The sequence below is a fragment of the Phodopus roborovskii genome, unplaced genomic scaffold (assembly GCF_943737965.1).
Source record: "Phodopus roborovskii unplaced genomic scaffold, PHOROB, whole genome shotgun sequence".
In the NCBI taxonomy this organism is placed as follows: domain Eukaryota; kingdom Metazoa; phylum Chordata; class Mammalia; order Rodentia; family Cricetidae; genus Phodopus; species Phodopus roborovskii.
Genome location: NW_026125059.1, coordinates 14061622 through 14082576, shown reverse-complemented (window position 1 = coordinate 14082576; position 20955 = coordinate 14061622). Strand labels below are relative to the sequence as shown.

Sequence of the window (20955 nt, the reverse complement as noted above, 5' to 3'; positions counted from 1 at the left end):
TAAATACCAGGTACAGCGTTAAATACGTGCATCCGATGTGGCATTAACTCTCTACCCAGGTCCGGCACTTAAGGCTGCTGTTGGCTTAGTTGTACCTATTCAGAAACAGAGGATCAAAGAAATGAAATGCTGCTAACCAACCTCATGTAGCAGGAAAGTGGTTACACCATGATAGACTCCTGTCTGTCTCGCCTGTCAGTCAGCCAACGTGCTCCATATTCTCTTGTTCTGCAGAAAGAAGCCATCCCTCCAACAGCTCCCCCACTCCGGATAAGAGAGCCCTTTGGGGTTCTAGGGTCTTAGTGGGCTGTGAACAAGAGCCACCTCGACGTCTTTGTTACCCGCCTGCTCTTAAGAGAGGCCGCCAGGGGGCGTCTGCAGGGTCTGGCTTCTATGGTCGTGGGAAGCCCACATCTGCCCAGCAGGTGTCCCTGCCCAGAGCAAACAGGAGGTTGGGGAGCCCAGGGACCTTGAAGATAACACTTGGACAAAATATATCTGGTACGAGGGTAGAGGGGCAGAGGTGTGGAGGGTACCGAAGACAGAGACACTAGACGTGCCCAGAGAGCTGCAAGGCTGGGGCCTCGATGAGCGCCCATGGACCCTGTGGGAACAACAGGTGAGCCTTCACTTTCCTGCATAGTCTAGCGAGGACCCCTGAGAACAACGAAGGTCGCAGACACGGACACACACACACACACACACACACACACACACACACATATATACCGCACGAATGGAAATTTTGGGGCGCAATAAGGCTGTCAGCTGGGCTCCAGGCACAGAACTAAACCTAGGCCCCCTCTCTTCCTCCAGAGCCGCCTGGTTCTCTGGCACCTAGGAGTCACTAAGCCGTTCTTCTGTTCCTTACTCCACCCCCACACGGCACGCTGAGCCTGCTCTATCCATTTTTCAGTCGCTGTTTCTTGGCAGAGCAGGCCAGCGTCCCCTAACCCACCGCTGCCCCGCCCCCCTTTTCCTTGAATGGGCCCATTCTGGGCAAGGCCGGTGTGTGTGTGAGAGAGAGAGTGTGTGTGTGTGCGTGTATGTGTGTCCACACTGCCTTCCCATCGGGATTCTTCTCCCTTCTGACTTTCCAGGCAGAGTAGAAGAACAAAAATCCCTCTAGTAGGGCCTGTCGTGGTAGCAAGCTAGCAAGATGTGCCAGTTGCTTGCTGGTAGAGATAGAAGGTAGGGGATGCCTTTTCGAGAATGGGCCATAGCCAAGGCAGTTATACCATCTGAGTAAATGTCCACGGGGGCCTTTGAGACTGCTGTTGGCTCTTGGCTACTGTCTCTCTTATCCTGCTTTTGGCCTAAGCCAACACCGCCCTTGGTATCACCTCACCTGCACCCCAGGGATCTGAGAAAGTCAAAATAGCTTCTGTCTCTCAACTTCAACTTTCCAAACCTGCCATTCCCCAGAGGAAAGTCGGTCCAGGGAAGGCAAAGGCAGTCAGCTAAATTGACACTGGACCCCCACCCCACCCCTTCTCCTAGATCTAAAGACTCCATCCTTGCATTTAGAGGAAGTTTCTCAGATGCCCTTAGGGTAGAGAAAGTGCATTCCCAAGGAAGGGGAGGTCTATGAGGTCAAGAGCTGACCAGGAATGGACACTTTGGGAAGGTGCCAGAACCTAGAGGGAGGAGATTAGAGAAGGAGGGCCGGTGATTAGTCGGCCTTGCTGGAGGGGCATCCAAAAAAAAAAAGGTACTCCAGCTAAATGTGAGCACGTAGGCGGCTAAGTACTGTCCCCTACTTCTTCGTTCCAGACCCCTCGGTGCCCCCGGGCCCTTTGACTCACCTGAACCTGCGGGACAGCTCAGAGGTGAGGCTACAGAGCGACGGGCCAAGCCTCCTGGGGAGTTGGACCAGGTAACGGCGGCGTGGGCAGCTTGCCCTAGGTAGGAACTGCCAGACAGTTAGAGGGAGGCGAGGCGGCAGCTGCATTTAACCTAGGGCGGGCGGGTGGGGAGGGGGAGCGCGGGCTGCGACCCCTCCCACTGGCAGGGAGCGATCTCCCCCTTCCTCTGAGCACCGGGGCCGGGCAAGGGCTGCACCCCCTTCTCCTGCCACTCTGGGAGCTGCAGGCGCGAGCTGCGGGCCGGCCGGAATTCGGCTACAGCTGGAGTCGGGCGGCGACACTCAGCCGGAATGCTCTGGAATCCTACACGAGACACTTCCCAGAGGAGAGCCCCAAGAGGCGGAGCGGTCCTGGCCGCCGCCTGCCTGGCCTGGCTGTGCTTCCGAGGACGCGCCCGGTTCTTGCCCTCCTCCGTCCCTTCCAGGAGTGATGAAAGACCGGGATTTGGTCCTGCTAGGAGGGTAAAATGGCTCAAAAGGACAGCCTCGGCATTCTTAGCTCTCTTCACAGCCCAACCTGCTAATTTCCCAAATATCTCCCACCATGGACTCATGTACAGGCTCCGTTTAATTGTGTAAGCCTTATGAAAACCCATCCTCACCTGCTAAACTCTCAGACTGACAAGCAACAGGCCCCAGAGAGCTGACCTAGCTCACCCTACAAAGCAAATCAATGTCTTGATTCCCTGTGTTTGGAAGAAAGGAAAACCCCTATAGCAGAAAGCCAGGGTTGATGTTTGGGCATCAGAAAGATTCTGCTAATTCTGCTAATGCGGCTTGGGGCCTCGTTCACATCTGCATCCGTCTGCCTGCTGGAACTGCCATTGTGCCATGGACCTAGAACTGTTTCCCCTTATGTATCCTCCTGGGGTGAAGCCCACCTCCATCTGAAGACCAAGTGGAGGGCTTTTAATTGCAGCGCTTTCGCTACGGCCTCAGGCTACGGAAAGCCACCCACAGAGTGCAGCACCTGGGTGACCCCGGTGAGCTCTGTACAGGCCTCATGAAGCACAAATATTCAGCCCATGGCCCGAGTCCTCCCCTTTGCCTAACGTTTCTTCCCCAGGCCACTCCAGGAACGCTAATCAACCCCAGTACCTACTTAAGCCTTGTCCCTCTCCTTCCTGTGGCTGGTTGGCCCGTCCCCATTCGTAGGTCAACCCCAGAGCACGCTGCCATCCTGAGGGAAGGTGTGCGTACATGCCTACAGCAAAGAAGTGAGCAGACCCTGTGGATCCTGCATGCCAAGGTGGCTCAGAAATCCTATGGAAATGAGAAGAGGTAGGATGACTCCATAGCCACTCCAGACCTACACAGCCTTCAGCCCTATGCACCCTTCTTAACCCCATCATTTAGCTGTTTTTACATCATGGAGGCCTCCAGGCTGACACCTCAGCTCTTGGCCAACCAGGATCCTGTTCCTCAGCCAACAAAAGCCACCAACTGGGATCCACAGCAGAATTTTATAGTGACTCTTAGATCCCCATATCCCCACTCAGTATCCATTCTTTCGGTTCCTTACTAAGTGCCCCATGCCAGACCCTGTGGTCACTCCTGGGCTCTAAGCATGCAGCTGCAGAAGACTGATACATAGCATCTTCACTCAGGTGCAGAGGAGGAGTTACCTCCCCACAAATCAGCAAACTAGATACTTCAGAGTGTGATGAGAACTACAAGGGAAACATAGAAACCAGAGGCGGGTAGCTTAGCTTGAAAGGTCAAGGCGGACATGGGCCTCTTTGGGGAGTGATATCAGAACTGGAGTGCAACACTGAAATGGAGTCAGACATGGAAAGATCTCCAGCAACCGTTCCAACTAGAAGGGCCAGGAAATGCTAGGACCCCAAGGCTGCTAGTCCTGCTCAGCTCATCCTGTAGGAAGATGGGGGGTGGGGATGTTATGGGAAATAAACAGGAGAAGCAAAAATGTCCAGGTCATGTGAAGACTTGGGATTTTAAAACCACTAAAGGATTCTAATAGGGAAGTGACATAATTTGACTCATTTTTCATCGTTGTTAATAATATTGTTTATTTAATTTTTTTATATTTTGGGGGAATGAGGCAAACTTTAACTTTGTGGCTCAGGCTGGACTTAAATCCACAGTAATTCTCCTGCCTCAGGCCTCATTCCCCCCAGTGCTGGGACTAGGATTACAGGCATGAGCCACCACCCCCAATTCACCCAATTTGGTTTAACTGTATTTTTGAAGATGTATTTATTAGCTGTGTGGTGGCGTACACCTTTGGTCCCAGCACTCAGGAGGCAGAGACAGGTGAATCTCTGTGAGTTCGAGACCAGCCTGGTCTACAGAGCAAGTTCCAGAATAGACTCCAATGCTACACAGAGAAACCCTGTGTCAAAAAACAAAGATTTATTTACGTATTTTATGAGTATGGATGCTTTGTCTACATGTGTGCCTACACCCCAGAAAAGGGGATAAAATCCCATTACAGATGGTTGTGAGCCACCATGTGGGTGCTGGGTATGGAACTCAAGACCTCTGGAAGAGCAGCCGGCACTCTTAACCTCTGAGCTGTCTCTCCTGCCCCTTAGCTGCTATTTTCAATGCTCTTGTTGTTACTGTGTGTATGTGTGGATGCCACTTAACTTCTGAGCTGTCTCTCCTGCCCCTTAGCTGCTATTTTCAATGCTCTTGTTGTTACTGTGTGTATGTGTGGATGCCACAACTCATGTGGCGGTCAGAAGACAACGTTGCATAGTTGGCTCTCTCCTTCCACTTTTCGGTGGGTTGTGGGGATTGAACTTCAAGTTGTCAGGTTGGCCCTGGCAAGCATTTTATCTGCTGAGCCAACTGTTGCTTAAGAAGCAATCTGGTTGCTGTGTGAGAAGAAATAAAAAAAGTTCAAAGAGGGGCAGTAACAAGGGAGAGACAGTTGGAAGGCTGGGAGTAGGGAGGGCAAAAGGAAGCCCTTAGGACCAACGTGGAAGTGGTGGAAAGCCGACTGATTGCAGATCTGTTTTGAAGATGGAGCGGACAGGACTTACGAGGTTTTAATAAACAAAAGAATGCTCTGTGCTTAAAAGGGTTCACTCAATTAGGAGAGGAGGGGGAATCATGAGTCCTTGGGTTTATGCCTCTTTGAGACACTTTCAAGACGATGAAAATGATATATACAGCTCTCTGCGTGTTCCCAGGTTCTTCTGCCCTCCGCCCTGCGTCTACCTCGCCGGTCCAGGCTGGAGAGTAAAACCAGTGCAAGACCAAGGTGAGAGAGAGCAGACAGGGACTGTTCTCTGCTTGAAGGAGCAGTCTCGTTGCTCCCTCTGGCGGCAAGAGCTAAGATTGACTGGCACCTGAGTCTCTGAGTCTCCCCAGTCCTTCCAGGGTTAATTCCCGTCATTTTCTAGCCCACCAATCTGTGGAGACTGGGCCCACTGTCTGCGGTTACATGGGACTGGACGGTGCATCCGGCAGTGCTCCCGAGACGCAGAAGATGAATTTCGAAGAGCAGCCAGACTCAAGGGTGAGACTGCAAGAGAGAGCATCCAATTCCTGTCCCCAACCCCTGCCTCTTCATTGCAAAGAAGACTCCCCAAGTCCTCTCCAGAAGCCAAGAGACTAGCTGGGAGATCGGGGGTGGGGGGGTCTGATCCATAACCTAGCTAGTACTGCTTCTTGTCATCTCTGATGGGATGGATGTCATAACTGCGGAAGGTTGGCGCATGCGCAGGCAGAGTTGCGAAAAGACGGGTCCCATCCCCATTGAACCCCGTAGGAATTTGGTTGTGCCAAGACCCTGTACATCTCTGATGCTGACAAGAGGAAGCACTTCCGTCTAGTGCTGCGGCTTGTGCTGCGAGGAGGCCGAGAGCTGGGTACCTTCCATAGTCGCCTCATCAAGGTGATCTCCAAGCCCTCACAGAAGAAGCAGTCGCTGAAAAACACAGACCGTGAGAGAAGCTGCAGTGGGAGGATGCGATCCAAATCTGGAGCAGTTGGGAGGAGGGTGCAGGGGTAGATTCGGGGTAGGAGGTGGAGTCCGTCTGAGTACAAAGAAGGGAAGAGCCTGGGTGAGTGGCAGGCCAAGATCGACATCCATGGAGATCCCCACATGATGCAGGAAGAGGAGAGAACCAGATTTGAGGGTGTCAGTGGGGGACTCGGAACAGATAAAAGCTGCAGCTGGGTGCCAAACCACGGGCCAATTAAAAGTGACCTTAAGGAAGTTGTGTCCCAGATCCAGGCAGTGGTCTAATTGGCCTTTGGTGTTCAGGAAAAACAGATATCATGGTGACATAGTGTGATGGTTAAGAGTGCAGAATCTGGCGGTCTGGGCTTAAACCCTATTCTGAAGTTGGCAAGCTGCCTGACCTTCAGCAGCAGACTGATCCCTTAGCCGGAAGTACTGATCCCTTAGCCGGAAGTAGGAGAATCAACATGTATTTAGAAAAGTAAAGGATGGGGAGCTGGCTCGGGGGATAAAGTGTTTCCAACACAAGCATGAGAATCCAAGTTTGCGTCCCCACGAAAGCTGAGTGTAGCTGCAGGTACTGGTGACCCCAGCACTGAGCAAGTAGGGGCAGGCAGATCCTCCTCAGGTTCTGGCCAGAAAGTTCTAGAAAAATAGAGAGCTCTCCATCCAGTGATAGCCTGTTTCTCAGAAAATAAGGTGGAGAATTATAGAGGGCGGTACTTGGAGTAAACCTCTGGCCTCCACACCCACAAGCACACACATGCATACACATACAGAGAAAGGTAACAAAGGAAGGAAGGGAAGAAGGTAGGAAGGAAGAGAGGAAGGAAGAAAGGAGGGAAAGAAAGAAGGAAGGGAGGAAGAAAGGGAGGAAGGGAGGGATGAAGGGAAGAAAGAAGGACCCATTGGTTGATTAAATTCAATGGAAGTGGCTTGGACTAGGTGTAAATGGCATGCCAACAGTCCGTCCAGCATTAAGAGCAGAGAGGAAGACACCCTGCCCAGGGCCTTATCCCCGACTGGTCTAAGTCCAGTGAGAAAATAAAGCTGGGTCTCTAAGCACACGGTGAGCTCTAGAAAAGTTCCAGTGCTCTTTCATACCATGTGATCTTTGCTTAGAGCCAGCCATCAATGCAACTCCCACAGCTTCACACTTCCCGGCCCCAGGAGGCCTCCTTAGCTCAGCCTTTGCCACTTTACCCTATTTGTGTTCTCCAGTCTGTGAACTCTTTCAGGGCAAAGCTAGGTCCAGTTCACACCGTCAGCACCCTGCACAGTTCCTACCACAAAGCAGGTCCTAAGTGACTTGACCAACTCAGTTCACTGCTCCCGCTGCACCAGGGAGCTGGCCAGCTCAGAGCTGGAGCAGACCCTAGCTAAGCAGCTGTGAAATGCAAACACCCGTCCTGTCCAGGCCAGCGGGCTCCGGCTCATTAGCCAGCCTGTCACAGAGGACAACCGATCATCTGGGCAGACTGAGGGACCACATGAGGCCGCTGGCACACTGATCCCACTTCCCTTACAGTGTGCATCTCCTCGGGCTCAAAGGTCTCCCTTTTCAACCGCCTGCGCTCACAGACGGTATCCACACGCTACCTCTCTGTGGAAGATGGGGCCTTTGTGGCCAGTGCAAGACAGTGGGCTGCCTTCACACTCCACCTGGGTAATCACATGAGCAGGTGTGGGCTGGGTGTTCCATATTTACCCGACACTTCAGGAAGGTAAACAAGTGTAACTGAGCCTTGGGGAACAAAGGCTTGCCCTCACCCCCACCCCCAGCCTTAGTGACTAACCCAATCTATTCTGATCCCAGTGACTGTTCTCTTTCCCCTTCAGCCAGTAAGTGGCTGGCCCAGGGAGCACCTTTGTGGGGATGACCACTGAGACCCTGTCTAGGATTAGAGTCTAAGTCTTCACTTCTGTCGTGGCCAGCTGTGGTATGACAGAAAGCCAGAGGAGGTGAAGAAGAGGGTTTGGGGGCAGGAGTTCTGAAACCTTTGTCCCTTTCCTTCATCTCCAGCTGATGAGCACTGCTCCCAAGGGGACTTTCCGCCCCAGGAAGGTTACATCCGCTATGGCTCCCTGGTGCAGCTTGTCTGCACAGTCACGGGCCTCACGCTGCCTCCTATGGTATGAGGAAGGACTCTGTATCCACAAGGGTAACCACAGATCAGTACAGAAGTGTGGCCACTCAGGGCAGGGCTGGGGGCTGAGGCCTGGAAGCCCCAAAACACCTCCTCCCTCTTAGTGCTTAATGGGAGTGTGCCTGTGGCCCCATGGCTATCAAAATAGAACTCCCTAGCTAGAGGCAGCCAGCCTCTGGGGACCCCGGCACCTTGCCACCCTCTCTTCCTGACACCCTTCTGCTGCAGATCATCCGCAAAGTAGCCAAGCAGTGTGCCCTCCTTGACGTGGACGAGCCCATATCCCAGCTACACAAGTGTGCATTCCAGTTTCCAGGTGACACTCCAGGAGGGGGTGGCACCTACTTATGCCTTGCCACAGAGAAGGTGGTGCGATTCCAGGTGAGAAGCTAGGGCTACCAAGCATACAAGAAGAATACAGAGTGCCCTGGGATTATAAGATCTTGGCCACAAAGGTTGCTGCTTCTTAAGCAATAGTACCATCCATGAAACATTAGAGTCAAAGAGAAAAACAATGTAATTACTATTAGTAAACAATTCTCCTTCCCAGGGGCTTTTAGATGTTGGGGTATGAAATTGCAGAATATATGAACTAGAGAGTTAGCTCAGTAGTTAAGAGAACTTGTTGCTCTTCCAGAAGACCCAAGTTCAAGTCCCAGCACCCATCTGGTGGGGCAAAACTTCACAACCACTAAGTCCAGCTCTAGGGGATGTGACACCCTCTTCTGACTTCTGAAGGTCACCCACATATGGCACACATTCACATACACATAACTAAAAAGAGAAAATTTCAGAATATAAATAAAATCATAGTAGGAAATAGTATTGAATATTACTAGACAAAGTTGTAGGATGTCAAGGCAAAAGCATACAGTACGGAAAACAATAATTATTAAGTAATATTTCCCCAAAAATATTATTCTGGAAAGTTAGTAGATAGAATCATAAAATATAGCAAACAAGAATTGCATCCAGGTGATGCACACCTGTAATCTCATCACTCAAAAGGCAGAAGCAGACAGATCTCTGAGTTCAAGGCCAGCCTGGCCTACAGAGTAAGTTCCAGGGCAACCAGAACCACACAGAAAAACCCTGTCTTGAAGAGAAAAAAAAAAAACACAGTAATTATTATTGAGCAATATTCACTCACAGACAGTATTAGAATTATGTTTGGTTTTTCATGTTTGAGACAGATTCTATTCATGTGGCCTAAGCTGGCCTTGAACTCTCTAAGTGGCAAAGGTTGACCCTGAGTTCATGCATGACCCTCCTGACTCCATCTATCCAGTGTCGCCATATGCACCACTACTCCCAGCCAAAACTGTGCAAAGGCACAAATTTTTTTTAATTTTTAATTAATTAATTTATTTACTTGTTTTTGTTTTTTGGTTTTTTTTTTTGTTTTTTTTGGGGGGGGTTGGTTTGGTTTGGTTTTTCAAGACAGGGTTTCTCATGTAACAGCCCTGGATATCCTGGAACTAGGTCTGTAGACCAGGCTGGCCTCAAACTCAAAAATCTGCCTGCCTCTGCCCCACCCCCCAAGTGCTGGGATTAAATGTGTTCACCACCATTGCCTTGTTAAAGCACAAGATTTTACAATGTTAAAATAGGGTGGATATGTCTGGAGAGGTAGCTTAGTGGTTAACTGCATTTGCTGCTCTTATAGAGGACCAAAGAGTGGTCCCCACACCCAGGCCAGATGGTTCACAACTGCCTGTAATTCCAGTTCCAGGAGATCTGACACTCTGATGACTTCTGCTGGCACCTGCACACTTACACACACACACACACACACACACACACACACACACACGCTTGTAAATAAAAAATGATTATTTTGCAAAGATAGGAAAGCCTGGTGATGAAGGCAGAGAGTTCAAGGCCTGTTGTGCTACAATGAGTTCAAGGCCAGCCTGAGCAATTTAGTGAGACCTTGTCTCAAAGCGTAAAAGGAGTGGAGATAAAGCTCACTGGCAAAGTGTTTGCCAAGCAAGTGTGGAGTTCTAGGTGCAGTTCCCAATACCAAAAACGAAAATCAAAGTGGAGAGCAAATGAGGAAGATATGTGATAGCCACCCCTGACCTACGCGCACGCGCGCGCGCGCGCGCACACACGCACACACACATCCCCTGACCTACGCGCACGTGCACATGCGCGCGCGCCCGCACACACACACACACACAGAGAGAGAGAGAGAGAGAGAGAGAGAGAGAGAGAGAGAGAGAGAGAGAGAACACATATAAATACACAGTGCAAATAAAAAATATTTTTTAAAAAAAGAATGAGTTTGGATATATCCCATACAGGGTGAGGATCTCACCCAAGATCCCTGGGGAGGATAAACCAGAAAGCATAGAACGAAAGCTTGTTAAGGCTGGGCCACTAGGGAAGCTTCAGTTCCATCCTTTGGACCTCCTGCCAGGCTTCCCTCTGTCCCAAGGAGGCCAACAGGGCACTGCTCAACGACAGCTCTTGCTGGACCATCATTGGCACTGAGTCGGTGGAGTTTTCCTTCAGCACCAGCCTGGCCTGTACTCGGGAACCTGTCACTCCAGTGCCCCTCATCAGCACTCTGGAGGTGAACTGCCCGGTGGTGTGCAGTCGGCCTATCTGCTCTGGGAATCGGGAGGCTGTTGGAGGAAGGACAGGATGTTCCTTCTACATCCCCCCCCCCCGTGCCCCGCGCGCGCACGCGCGCGCGCGCACGCGCACACACACACACACACACACACACACACACACACACATTCCCCAGTCACCTACATCTAGTCCCATTCACCCCCAGCTGAGCGGCGGAGGTGATGTGGCCACACTGGAGCTGCACGGAGAGAATTTCCACGCTGGACTCAAGGTGTGGTTTGGAGACGTGGAGGCAGAAACCATGTACAGGTACCGATGGGGGAGGGGACAGTTTGGCTCCAAGGATCAGAGGCTGGAATGTTTGTCAGTCTATCCTCCGTTCCCCACCCTCAGGAGCCCACGGTCCTTGGTGTGCGTGGTGCCAGATGTGGCGGCCTTTGGCAGCGACTGGCGTTGGCTTCGCACTCCCATTACTGTGCCAGTGAGTCTGCTGCGTGCAGATGCTCTCTTCTACCCCAGCGCCTTCTCTTTCACCTATACCCCGGAATACAGCGCTCGCCCTCTGCCGCCTGACACGCACCAGCCCGCCCCTGATGCAGATGCGCTTCTCGAGAGCATCCACCACGAGTTCGCGCGCACCAACTTCCACCTCTTCTGCCCCAGCTAGGGCCTGCCACCTGCGGCCGACGCCCATGCCCATGCGCAGCTGTCCCTCCAGAGTATGCATTCATTCATCTCCCTTGCCCCTTCGCTATGAAAGGGCAGGAGGGAGGGAAATTTCTCACTTGTCCTCAGGCCGCTCACTGTCTCTCAGATATACAGGAGCTGTCGATCATGAGTGATGTTCTAATGTCTTCACCTTGTGGGGTGTATCTTGATTTTTTATTTTTTAACCTTGTACACCCATCCTTCCGTCTTCGTGTCTTTCTGGCTCTTCCTGCATCTATCACAGACTCTGAGGACCCAAGGGATTTGCCCTCCACACATCTCTGTCCCCACTTGAAAACAAGTCACACGAAGTACCGCTAGCATGTCCTGGGCGCTGGTCCTATCTGGAGTCCCTCTTAGGGCGAGGAGTCAGCGCCCGCCTACACTCCCTATGGCACCCTCCCTGGGTTTGATCTCTGGCATTAGTGGTTAGGCAGTGGACTAGGACAGAATTAGCTTGTGCCCTCTTCGCTGCATCCACAGCCACTTCTCCTTCGGGCCCCATAGGAAGCAGCCTGAGGATAGAGACCGCTGTATATTCCAGGATTAGGTGAACGAGGACACACCGCGGCAGGGGACAAGGGGATGGGGTGCTACTGGGGGCTGTCCATGTCAGAGTCTCATAGAATAGGTACCTTTATAACACTGTAGAGAGGAAATGCTGTTCGAGATAACCTAAGCCTGGAGAACAAATGGCAGCCAGCAACTAGCTACACCCCCATGCCAAACAGGAAGGTAGTGCAGACTCAGAGGCAAACACTGGGACTCTTCAGACCAAAACTTTCCCAGGACAAGGCAGACAGACGTTATGGGACAACTGAACAATAATGGAATTGAGAAATAAGCCTCTGAGCATGGGGCCCATGGCCGGAACTACAACCTTCTCTTTTCCCTGCCTACTCTGTGCTTATATGAAAAAGGTAGGATCCTGATGTGGGCTGTGGAAACCAAAGACGTGGATACATTGGGTGCCAGTCTCTGGTCTTGCCTGGTAGGGAGAACTGATTTGAAATATGGGGCCAATCTCTGGCCATACCACCCCTGAACATGCCAAATCTCATCTGAAATGTGGGTTCAAAGCTCTAATGATCTGGAACTGTCCTTAACCCTTGGAGGATGAGTTCTTTCCTGTAAGTTCCCCCACCCCCTAAATGTGGAAAGTCCCATAAGAAAGCAGCAATAAGATTTGTTCAGGCTGCTGCTGCTGCTGCTGCTGCTGGTGGTGGCACACGCCTGTAGTCTCAGCCCTCGGGAGGCAGAGGCCAGAAGATCGCTGTTAAGTTCAAGGCCAGCCTGGTCTAGGGCTGTCTTTGACAAACCCTGTAAAAGCAGTCTTAATGACTTTTTTCCCCCTTGGACTTCACTGATTTCTGCCGTCTACTATCAACAAGCTGAAATTCACCTTGAAAGACAAGGAAGGGGTTTGCTCAGAGCCCACATGGCCTCTGACAGGGAATCTTGGCTAAGAAATGCGGGGCACATTCTCAGTGAGCTATGTCCCCAACATGAGTCCCTGCCTCAAAGACTTTGTGTCACTGTCCCGTTGAAACCAGAAACAGCAAAGGGGAGTCTAGCGTGTACCAAGAGGGGAACTGGGCTCCAGAGCCATTCAGTTGCCCTCTGGGCTTTCTCTGCTGTATTCTAAGGCCAGTCTGAGCCCCAGGCCAGGCCTGCAGCTCTGTCCTCTCCTTTATAACCAATGGTCTGACCTCAGAGCTCTGGCTCCACCGTTTTGAGTTCCAGCTGCAGTGCAAACGGTGGAAGCACTCCTTGACTGGAGTCTGCATCATCTGACATGAAAGACTTCCCTACCCATCATCTTCCCAGCGCTGGATCTCTGTCTTCTTCTCCAGCAGGCAATCCCTTTGAGAACCCTATCAGTTCTTCCACAACAGAACCTGCCCCTCCCCTTCCCTCTCTCTCCAAAGCAAGAAAATGCCATAGGAGTTCCCAGTTTTCCTGTGTAAAATGAAAATCTATGAGCCCCTAAACTCAAATCATATTAGTAATTTCAAGACAGAGACAGGAGACAATAACTCAGGACAGACAGAGAGCCAAGAGACAATAACTCAGGGCCTAAGCTGTTGAAGACCTTCACATACTCTGAAGCCAGCCCTAGCCACAGACTTCCATCTTGTATTCTACCAAGTTGCCTCCTGTATTGGGTTGCCCTCTCTAGGCTGTGATGGTCATATGGAAGTAGGATTATCATCTGTTTGTTTGTTTATCTCACCGTAACACAATGCCTTGGACAATAAGCTGGGGCTCTACATTTAAGAAACTGCATTGCATTGCCAGATAATGGTTTGCAAGTGCAAAGAAAAACCACCAGGTGGCACTGTTCCTCTCACAAACATAAATGCTGTCAAAATGTGATTGGAATCCTTCGAGATTATCTTTTTCATATGGTTTACATGCTTAGTTCTACATATCTCCAAGAAATTTACAAAGTTCTAAAGCCCACTCATCTGTCCACTTACTACACTAGATTCATTTAAGTTTGTTGTAAAAATTAGCTGACCTTAGACAGCCTGGTGGCAAATGCATTTAGTCCCAACACTTGGGAGGCAGAGGCAGGCAGATCTCTGTGAGTTCAAAGTCAGCCTGGTCTACACAGTGAGTTCCAGGACAGCCAGGGCTACATAGAGCAACCCAATCTCAGATAGATAGATAGATAGATAGATAGATAGATAGATAGATAGATAGACAGACAGATAGATCTTTCCAGGCCATAGCACAAATCAATTGGATTAAAATCCCTGTGCAGAGGGGATGGGGCGTCTGTATTGTAGACAAACTTCCTGCATGACTGGAACAAAAAGGCAGAAGTTGGGAGTCACCACCCCAGCACATCTTCTCTCCCCTTTTCTAGAAGGGTAAACTGAAGCTACAAGAGGCTGAGCTCACACACAGCAGGTCGATGGTACAACCTGTCCTTGGTTTTAGTCCTGCACCCCTAACACAAAGTCCGGGCCTCTGAGGTTCTCCTGGCTGTCATACCACACTAGGCTACAGGTGGATTGTCTGTGTTGACTGTAGGACAGAGTGGGAGGATGCAGACCAAAGGAAAGATGAGATGGGTGTCTGCTCCCCAAATCCCAGTTTCCCATCTCCTACCACTGACAAAACAGTCTCCCATTTAAGGCCTGGCCTTGGGCTACTTCTGTTTCTGTTGAATTAGGTTTTCTGCAAAGTGGTGCAATTTTCAGACATTTCCTTCCCTGGGGAGGATGTGGATGGCTGAGAGCATAGACCGTGAAGGCATCAGGGGAGAAGGGGTTGGGAAATGAAACCAGAATGCTATCTACAGGTTTTGTCAAGGGCCAGTCATAAACTCTTGTCTGTCTGTCTGTCTGTCTGTCTGTCTGTCTGTCTGTCTCTCCCTCCTCCCTCCCCTACTAAGGTTTGGCTTTGTTTCAGACCCCACCACCACCACCACCACCAAAAGGGACAACATAAGGGTGGTGGTATTACACTAATACCTTTAGTGGGTGAAGTGGCAAACACCTGTTGCAGCTGGCTGCTTTCTGTGAGGGTTGTGGGGGTAGGGATGCAAGCAAAGTTCTGGGGAAGGCAAAGCCTTGTGACCAAGTTCTTCACGGATTAACCCTAGCTAAAGAGTATTTTAGCAGGGGGCTGGGGATGTGGCTCAACTGGCAGTGCACCCCACAGAGGTACGCAAAGCAAGCTGGTAGCACATGCCTGCAATCCTAGCACCCACGAGGTAGGACCAGAATCCCATGGTATTGGAAACTCATGGTGTCCAGGTGCTGGTGCCACAACCCTTTAATCCCTGGAGGTGGGGGCAGAGGCAGGAGGATCTCTGTGAGTTCCAGGACAGCCTGGTCTACAGAGCAAGTTCCAGGACAGCCAGGGCTACACAGAGAAACTCTGTCTCAAAAAACTCACAAACAAAAGAAATTCAGGGTCATCTTCTAGGTACATAGTGAGTTCAAGCCAGGCTAAGCCAAGTGATGCCCTGTCAGAATAAAGGGAGTGGGGTACTAAGGTGAAGCCCATCCCCATCAGCTTCATCCTTCAGCCACTTCTCTTTGTCCTTGGCTGGTAGTTGGATAAGGTATGCTGCCCACCGTTTTGCCTGGGTACATGCATTGTATGTATTTAATATGTACTGGTGTATGTAATCTCTTTTCACATTGCCACACACATGTATTGTCAGGTGTCTTAAGCTGAAGAAAAGCAGTTCCAGTCGTAGCTGGATCCAGTAAAAGGAGTCAAAGCTGGGTGAGCATGGTAAGCTCAAGTTACTTTAAGGTATCTGTAAATGGGAATGGTGGCATTTGTTTCATAAAATAATGTAGTTCATGAAGGCCTTCCTTCAGGACCAGAAGACCCACAGCAGCTGCTTCCTGTGGGCTGGCTGCTGCCACTGCTCTAAGGTTTTTGTTTTATTCTATTTTGAGGGTGACGGAATCAGGGTCTCACAATAGCCCTGGCTGACCTGGAGCCCATAGAGATCCCCCTATCTCTACTTCTCCAGTGCTAGGATTAAAGGCATGAGCCACCATTCTAGGCCAATGCAAACACCTTTCAAGGTGAAAATAATATCCTAGTCGCAAAATGAGGAAAACAAGAGCCCACAGGAGGTAAGTGACCTTTGTGCACCGGTTTTCTATTGCATAACAAATAACCACAAAAGTATCAGGTTACAACAATACATATGCATTGTTTGGTGTTTCCATGGAGTCCAAGCACCACTGCCCAACTTGGCTACTCTGCTCAGGGTCTCCTACTGCTGTCATCAAGGAAGGTCTTTCAGGCAAAAGTCGGCAAAATTAATTTCTTGAAGCTGCCGAACTCAATGGTATCTTGCTCTGTTGAGACCAACTGCGTCAGGCCCATCCAGGATAATTTCTTTTGCTAACTCGTGAATCAGCTAATTGGGGATATGAATACATCTGCAAAATCTTCTTACATATGCTCTCTAATGCAACTTATTATAAGCCCAGTGGCATCCTACATAATTTACAGGCCTTATACACATCAAGAAAAGTAGGGGCCTGGAAAGATGGCTCAGTGGTTAAGAGAACTTGCTAGTCTTTCAGAGGACCCAGCTTCCATTTCCAGTACCCACTTCAGACAGCCCCTTAGTTGCCGATAACTCCAGTTCTGGGGGCTTTATCTTAGGACTTTGAGGGTACTAGTACTCACGTATATACTCACACAAGGTCACACACACATACCCATAACTTAAAATAATGCAATGGGGGGGGGGACTAAAGAGATGGCTTGGTAGTCAGGAGTACTTGTTGCTCTTTCAGTTGTTCAATCCCGGCACCCACATGGCAGCCCACAACCGTCTGTAGCTCCAGTTCCGGGGGATCTGGCACCCTTACACAGACATACCATACATGTAGGCAAAGCACCAATGCACATGAGATTAAAATAGTTTTTAATTATAAGATAATGAACATTTAAAAGAGAGAAGGGATTTATAAAACGTATGTCATGGAGGAAGGAAGAAGTCTTGAGGCCATCTTGAAGTTCTGCCTGCTTCCCAGAGCTTCCTGCTGAATATTGACGTGGGAATATCTGTTTGATGTGTAAGCTTTTCCATGCGTTATGAAAGAAATATCCAAGAGTTTTCTTCATTTCTGTTATGAAAGAAATATCCAAGAGTTTTCTTCAATTCTTATGTACCAATCTGTGTGAGCATGTCGGACAAATAAACCCAGGGTAGGATTGAGAGGTAATGAAGGATGCGGTCACCAACCTGTAAGATAGCTTCTATTTTGGTTTGGACATGAAGCGCCCACTTCCCTAAGGCTTACGTTTTGGTTTGGTTTGGTTTTATAGCCCTCCCCCAGTTTTGATTTTTGTTTTGTTTTGAGACAGGGCTTTTGTTTGTATGAGCCCTGGCTGTCCCAGAACTTACTTCATAAACTCACAGAGGTCCACCAGCCTTTGCCTCTGGTGTGCAGGGATTAAAGGTCTGTACCACCACTATCTGGCTCAGGCTTGGGTTTTAAAGGCTTGATTACCAACAGTTTTGGGGAAGTGACTGAATTAGGCCTCTGACCTAATCAGAGGATTAACCCTTTAATGGATTTACAACACAGCATTATTGGGAAGTGGTAAAACGTAGAGGTGGGGCAGTTTGAGGAAGTAGGTCACTGGCAGTGTGCCCTCAAGTTGTACTTGTCCCTGACCCCTCGTCTTTCACTGTGTCCTGGACACCATGAGGTGAACAGCTCTGCTCCAGCATGCCCTTACTCCATGTTTTGTCTCATCACAGGGCCAGAAACACAAAGCCAGGTCAGGGCAGATTGCCTCAAGTCAAAATAAATCCTTGCTCCCTTATGCCTCTCTCAGGTACTTTGTCAATCATGAAAGTTTGACTAGCACAGCATCCGAGGCTTGCCTCTCCTGGCATTTCTGCCTTTGTAACAGTTTACTGTTGACAGTCAACCAGACTGACCTGCATGCATGACTAATGAGATGCTATGAAAGGGAGAGTGAGTGACTTCCAAAGCTAGGACATAAAAGGCCTTGTAGCTTCTACCTAGCTCTCTTGGATCACTGACACTGGGAAGCCAGCTGCTATGTCATAAGGACACACATTTCTATGTTAATCCATGAGGTGAGCAACTGAGGCTTCTTGCCAACAGCTAAAGCCAAGTTTCCAGGCATGTGAATGCACCCTGTTGGAAATAGATCCTCCTGCAGCCCATATCTGGATTGAAACTTTCTGAGCCGCTCCCCACCCGACCTCTCTCAGCTGCTCCTGAGTTTCTGATTCACAGAAGCCATGGGAGATGTTTGTTATCATAAGCCCCTAAGTCTAAAGAGAATGTGACACAGCAGCAGGTAACTAATACTTCTAAAGCTAATATCTCATCCAAAAGATGGTACTTGTGTTGAGAATGCCACCGGAGAAGTCAACCTCTGGCCATTCCCTCCACAGGCTGTGGGAAAGCAAGGCAACAGCTGATGATGGAAACTGAAGTTCAAATGCAGAGCTGTCAACCTCCACTTTAACAGATTCCTTAAACAGCAGACATATTGTGTCCATGCCACCCTGATCGGCAATCACTCACTACATGTAGCTACATGTAGCCACTGTGCACTTAGGAAGAGGTTTTGCAACTCAAATTAAAAGAGCCACGGTGGCTGGCAGCTACTGTGTTGAAGCAAATCAGATAAGAGTGCATGCTACCAGAAAAGTTGTTGTGAGAACCAGGAACTCACCCAAGGGACTCAGGGAAACAAAATATAGTATGGTCTTTAAAGAGATTTGAGACCCCAATCTATTGCTTCAGAGGGGGCTATGAGGGTTGATTATCCCCCAGTGAAGAGACAATGAGCCACATAACCCTTTGTTAGGCACTGTGATTATGACTCCAGAGGCTCACTACATGGGCTCAAACCCCACCTCTGCCACTAGTAAACTCTGTAGATTTAGACATGTTATTTAACCTCTTAGATGCAGTTTCCGCATTTCTAACAACTGTTTCATACTGCTATGATAATTAATGGGTCAAATATGAAACATCTGAGTAGGTTCCTGTGTCATATGTGATGTGAAGAGCCAGCAGATTGACTACTAAATCGCTCTTGGTGCCTCTCTTCTCATTGAACTGCATGCTGATGCCAAGCCCAGACCACCCAAACTAAGGTTCCACTCTGTGGAGACAAGAGTAGGTTATAGCTTTGCTGAAGGCTTCTAAGACTTGTCACCTGCGTGCAACAACTACAGCAGGGCCTGCAGGGACAAGCAGGTGACATCAAGGAAATAGGTGTAGACTATGTCCAGATAAAGTCAGTTTCCCTTTACCCACTCCTACTCATCATATACATACAAGGCAGTTAACAAAGAATAGTTTTTCTCAATCCCTGAGCTAAGTGAATTATTTGGACTTTTATGAGACTCACCAAGTTTTCTACACAGTGACTCATTTAAGGGTTTTTACTTTTTTGGTTATTATTAGTATTATGTGTGTGCATTCTTCACAGTACACGTGTAGGCAGTTTCTCTCTGTCCTGGCAGCCGTTCCAAAATAACCACAGAGACTTTTATAATATTATATTGGGCTGACAGCTTAGGCTTGTTTATAGCTAGCTCTTGTAACTCATTTCTATTAATCCATGAGCTGCCCCAAGGCTCACTTACCTCATGAACCTACTTGCCATGCTGCTCTGTCTTGAGTCTCATGACTCCCTGACCCACTTTCTTCTCCCCAGCTTTCTCTATGCCCCCAAAATCTTGCCTAGCCATTGGCCAATCAGATTTTCAATAACAATAAGAACATGTCTTCAGGATACAAAAGGGTTATTGCTTTTGTCTAATTCTCCCCTTCTAATTAAAAAAGGTTTAACTTTAACATAGCGAAACAACATGTAACAAAAAGTTATCAAGTAAGAATTACAGTCGCAGGGCGTTGCTAACCCTAACCCTGAGAGTCAAAGCCAGCCTGGTCTACAGATTGAGTTCCAGGACAGGCTCCAAAGCAATAAGAGAAACCCTGTCTCAAAAACCAAAAGAAAAAAGAATTAGTTACAATACCCAGTTCATTTTTTTTTTTTGCTACTTGTATTTGAATTTGAAGATTTTTATAATTTACCTTTTATTCTAACAAAGGAAAACTAAATAGTCTCTAACTCCCTCAAAGACCCCTGAAGGGTGTGAAGTTACTAAATGATAGGGACATCTGGCTGCCTGGACAATCACCCAACATAGGAAAGTTAAAACATTTAGTCAAAAAGGGGAAATATGGAATATTCCTTTACACATCTGAATATGTCACTGAGATTTGTTTAATAAAGAAGCTGACTGGCCTATACCTAGCAGGATGAGGTTAGGGAGGGGAGAACTAGATTTAAGAGGATGTACTGGGAAGAAGAGTGCAGAATCTCCAGTTGAAGAGAGAAGATGAACATGTACTGGGAAGAGGTACCACCACATGGCAGAACATAAAAAGAAATATGGGTTAATTTGAAATGTAAGAGCTAGTTAGTAACAAGCCTAAGTTATTGGCTCAGCACTTATAATAGTCTCTCATGGTTATCTGGCAACTGGCTGGCAAGCCAGAAAAGTCTGCCAACACAGGTGGACCACAGAGGTCACAGGACAACTTACGACTTGGTTCTCTTTCCACGGTGGAGCCCGGGAATCTCACTCAAGTCCTCAGGCTTAATTGACAAGTACTCTTATCCCAGCGCTATCTCAAAGGCCTCAGGGATTCCCATGTTTGTTTTTAAACCTGCTGCTGCTGAATTAAAACATGGAGAGAGATGAGATGTCCTGCCCAGACCATCAGGATACATTTTCTGCTACCTTCCTTCCCTCCTGCTGTTTCACATCTGTCCCTGTGTCTGGGACCTGAAAAGGTTTTACAAGCTTCGAGTTGAACGGGTACACTCCAAAAGGGATGACCTGTTACAGCCTTTAAAATGACACTGGGCATGGTGGAGCTCGACTTCAGTCCCAGCATCAGGGAGGGAGGCAGAGGCAGGTGGATCTCTGAGTTCAAGGCCAGCCTGGTCTACAGAGCGACTTCCAGGACAACCAGGACTACACAGAGAAACCATCTTGGAAAAGCAAAAAATGAAACGACAAGCTGACAATCTAGAAAGTACCAGGTTTTATTATCTTTTTATCAAAACAAGAAATCAGTAACAGACGACAGTGTGAAGAGGGTACAGAAAAGGTGCAGGCACCGAGGCTAGAAGAGGGACCCAGCCAGCTGGGACCCCACTGAGGT

General features: G+C 49.0%; 1 protein-coding gene across 1 annotated transcript; it reads left to right on the top strand.

Annotated features, from left to right (window-relative positions):
* The first annotated feature begins 597 nt into the window (after nucleotides 1-597).
* Nucleotides 598-11192, top strand: Rbpjl (recombination signal binding protein for immunoglobulin kappa J region like). The gene is made up of 12 exons (XM_051188562.1): nucleotides 598-619; nucleotides 1774-1876; nucleotides 3020-3145; nucleotides 5023-5093; nucleotides 5236-5351; nucleotides 5604-5778; nucleotides 7327-7464; nucleotides 7822-7931; nucleotides 8174-8326; nucleotides 10368-10523; nucleotides 10731-10834; nucleotides 10919-11192. The coding sequence occupies exons 1-12, from the start codon at nucleotides 598-600 to the stop codon at nucleotides 11190-11192; spliced, it is 1548 nt and encodes a 515-aa protein (XP_051044519.1).
* Nucleotides 11193-20955: the final 9763 nt, after the last annotated feature.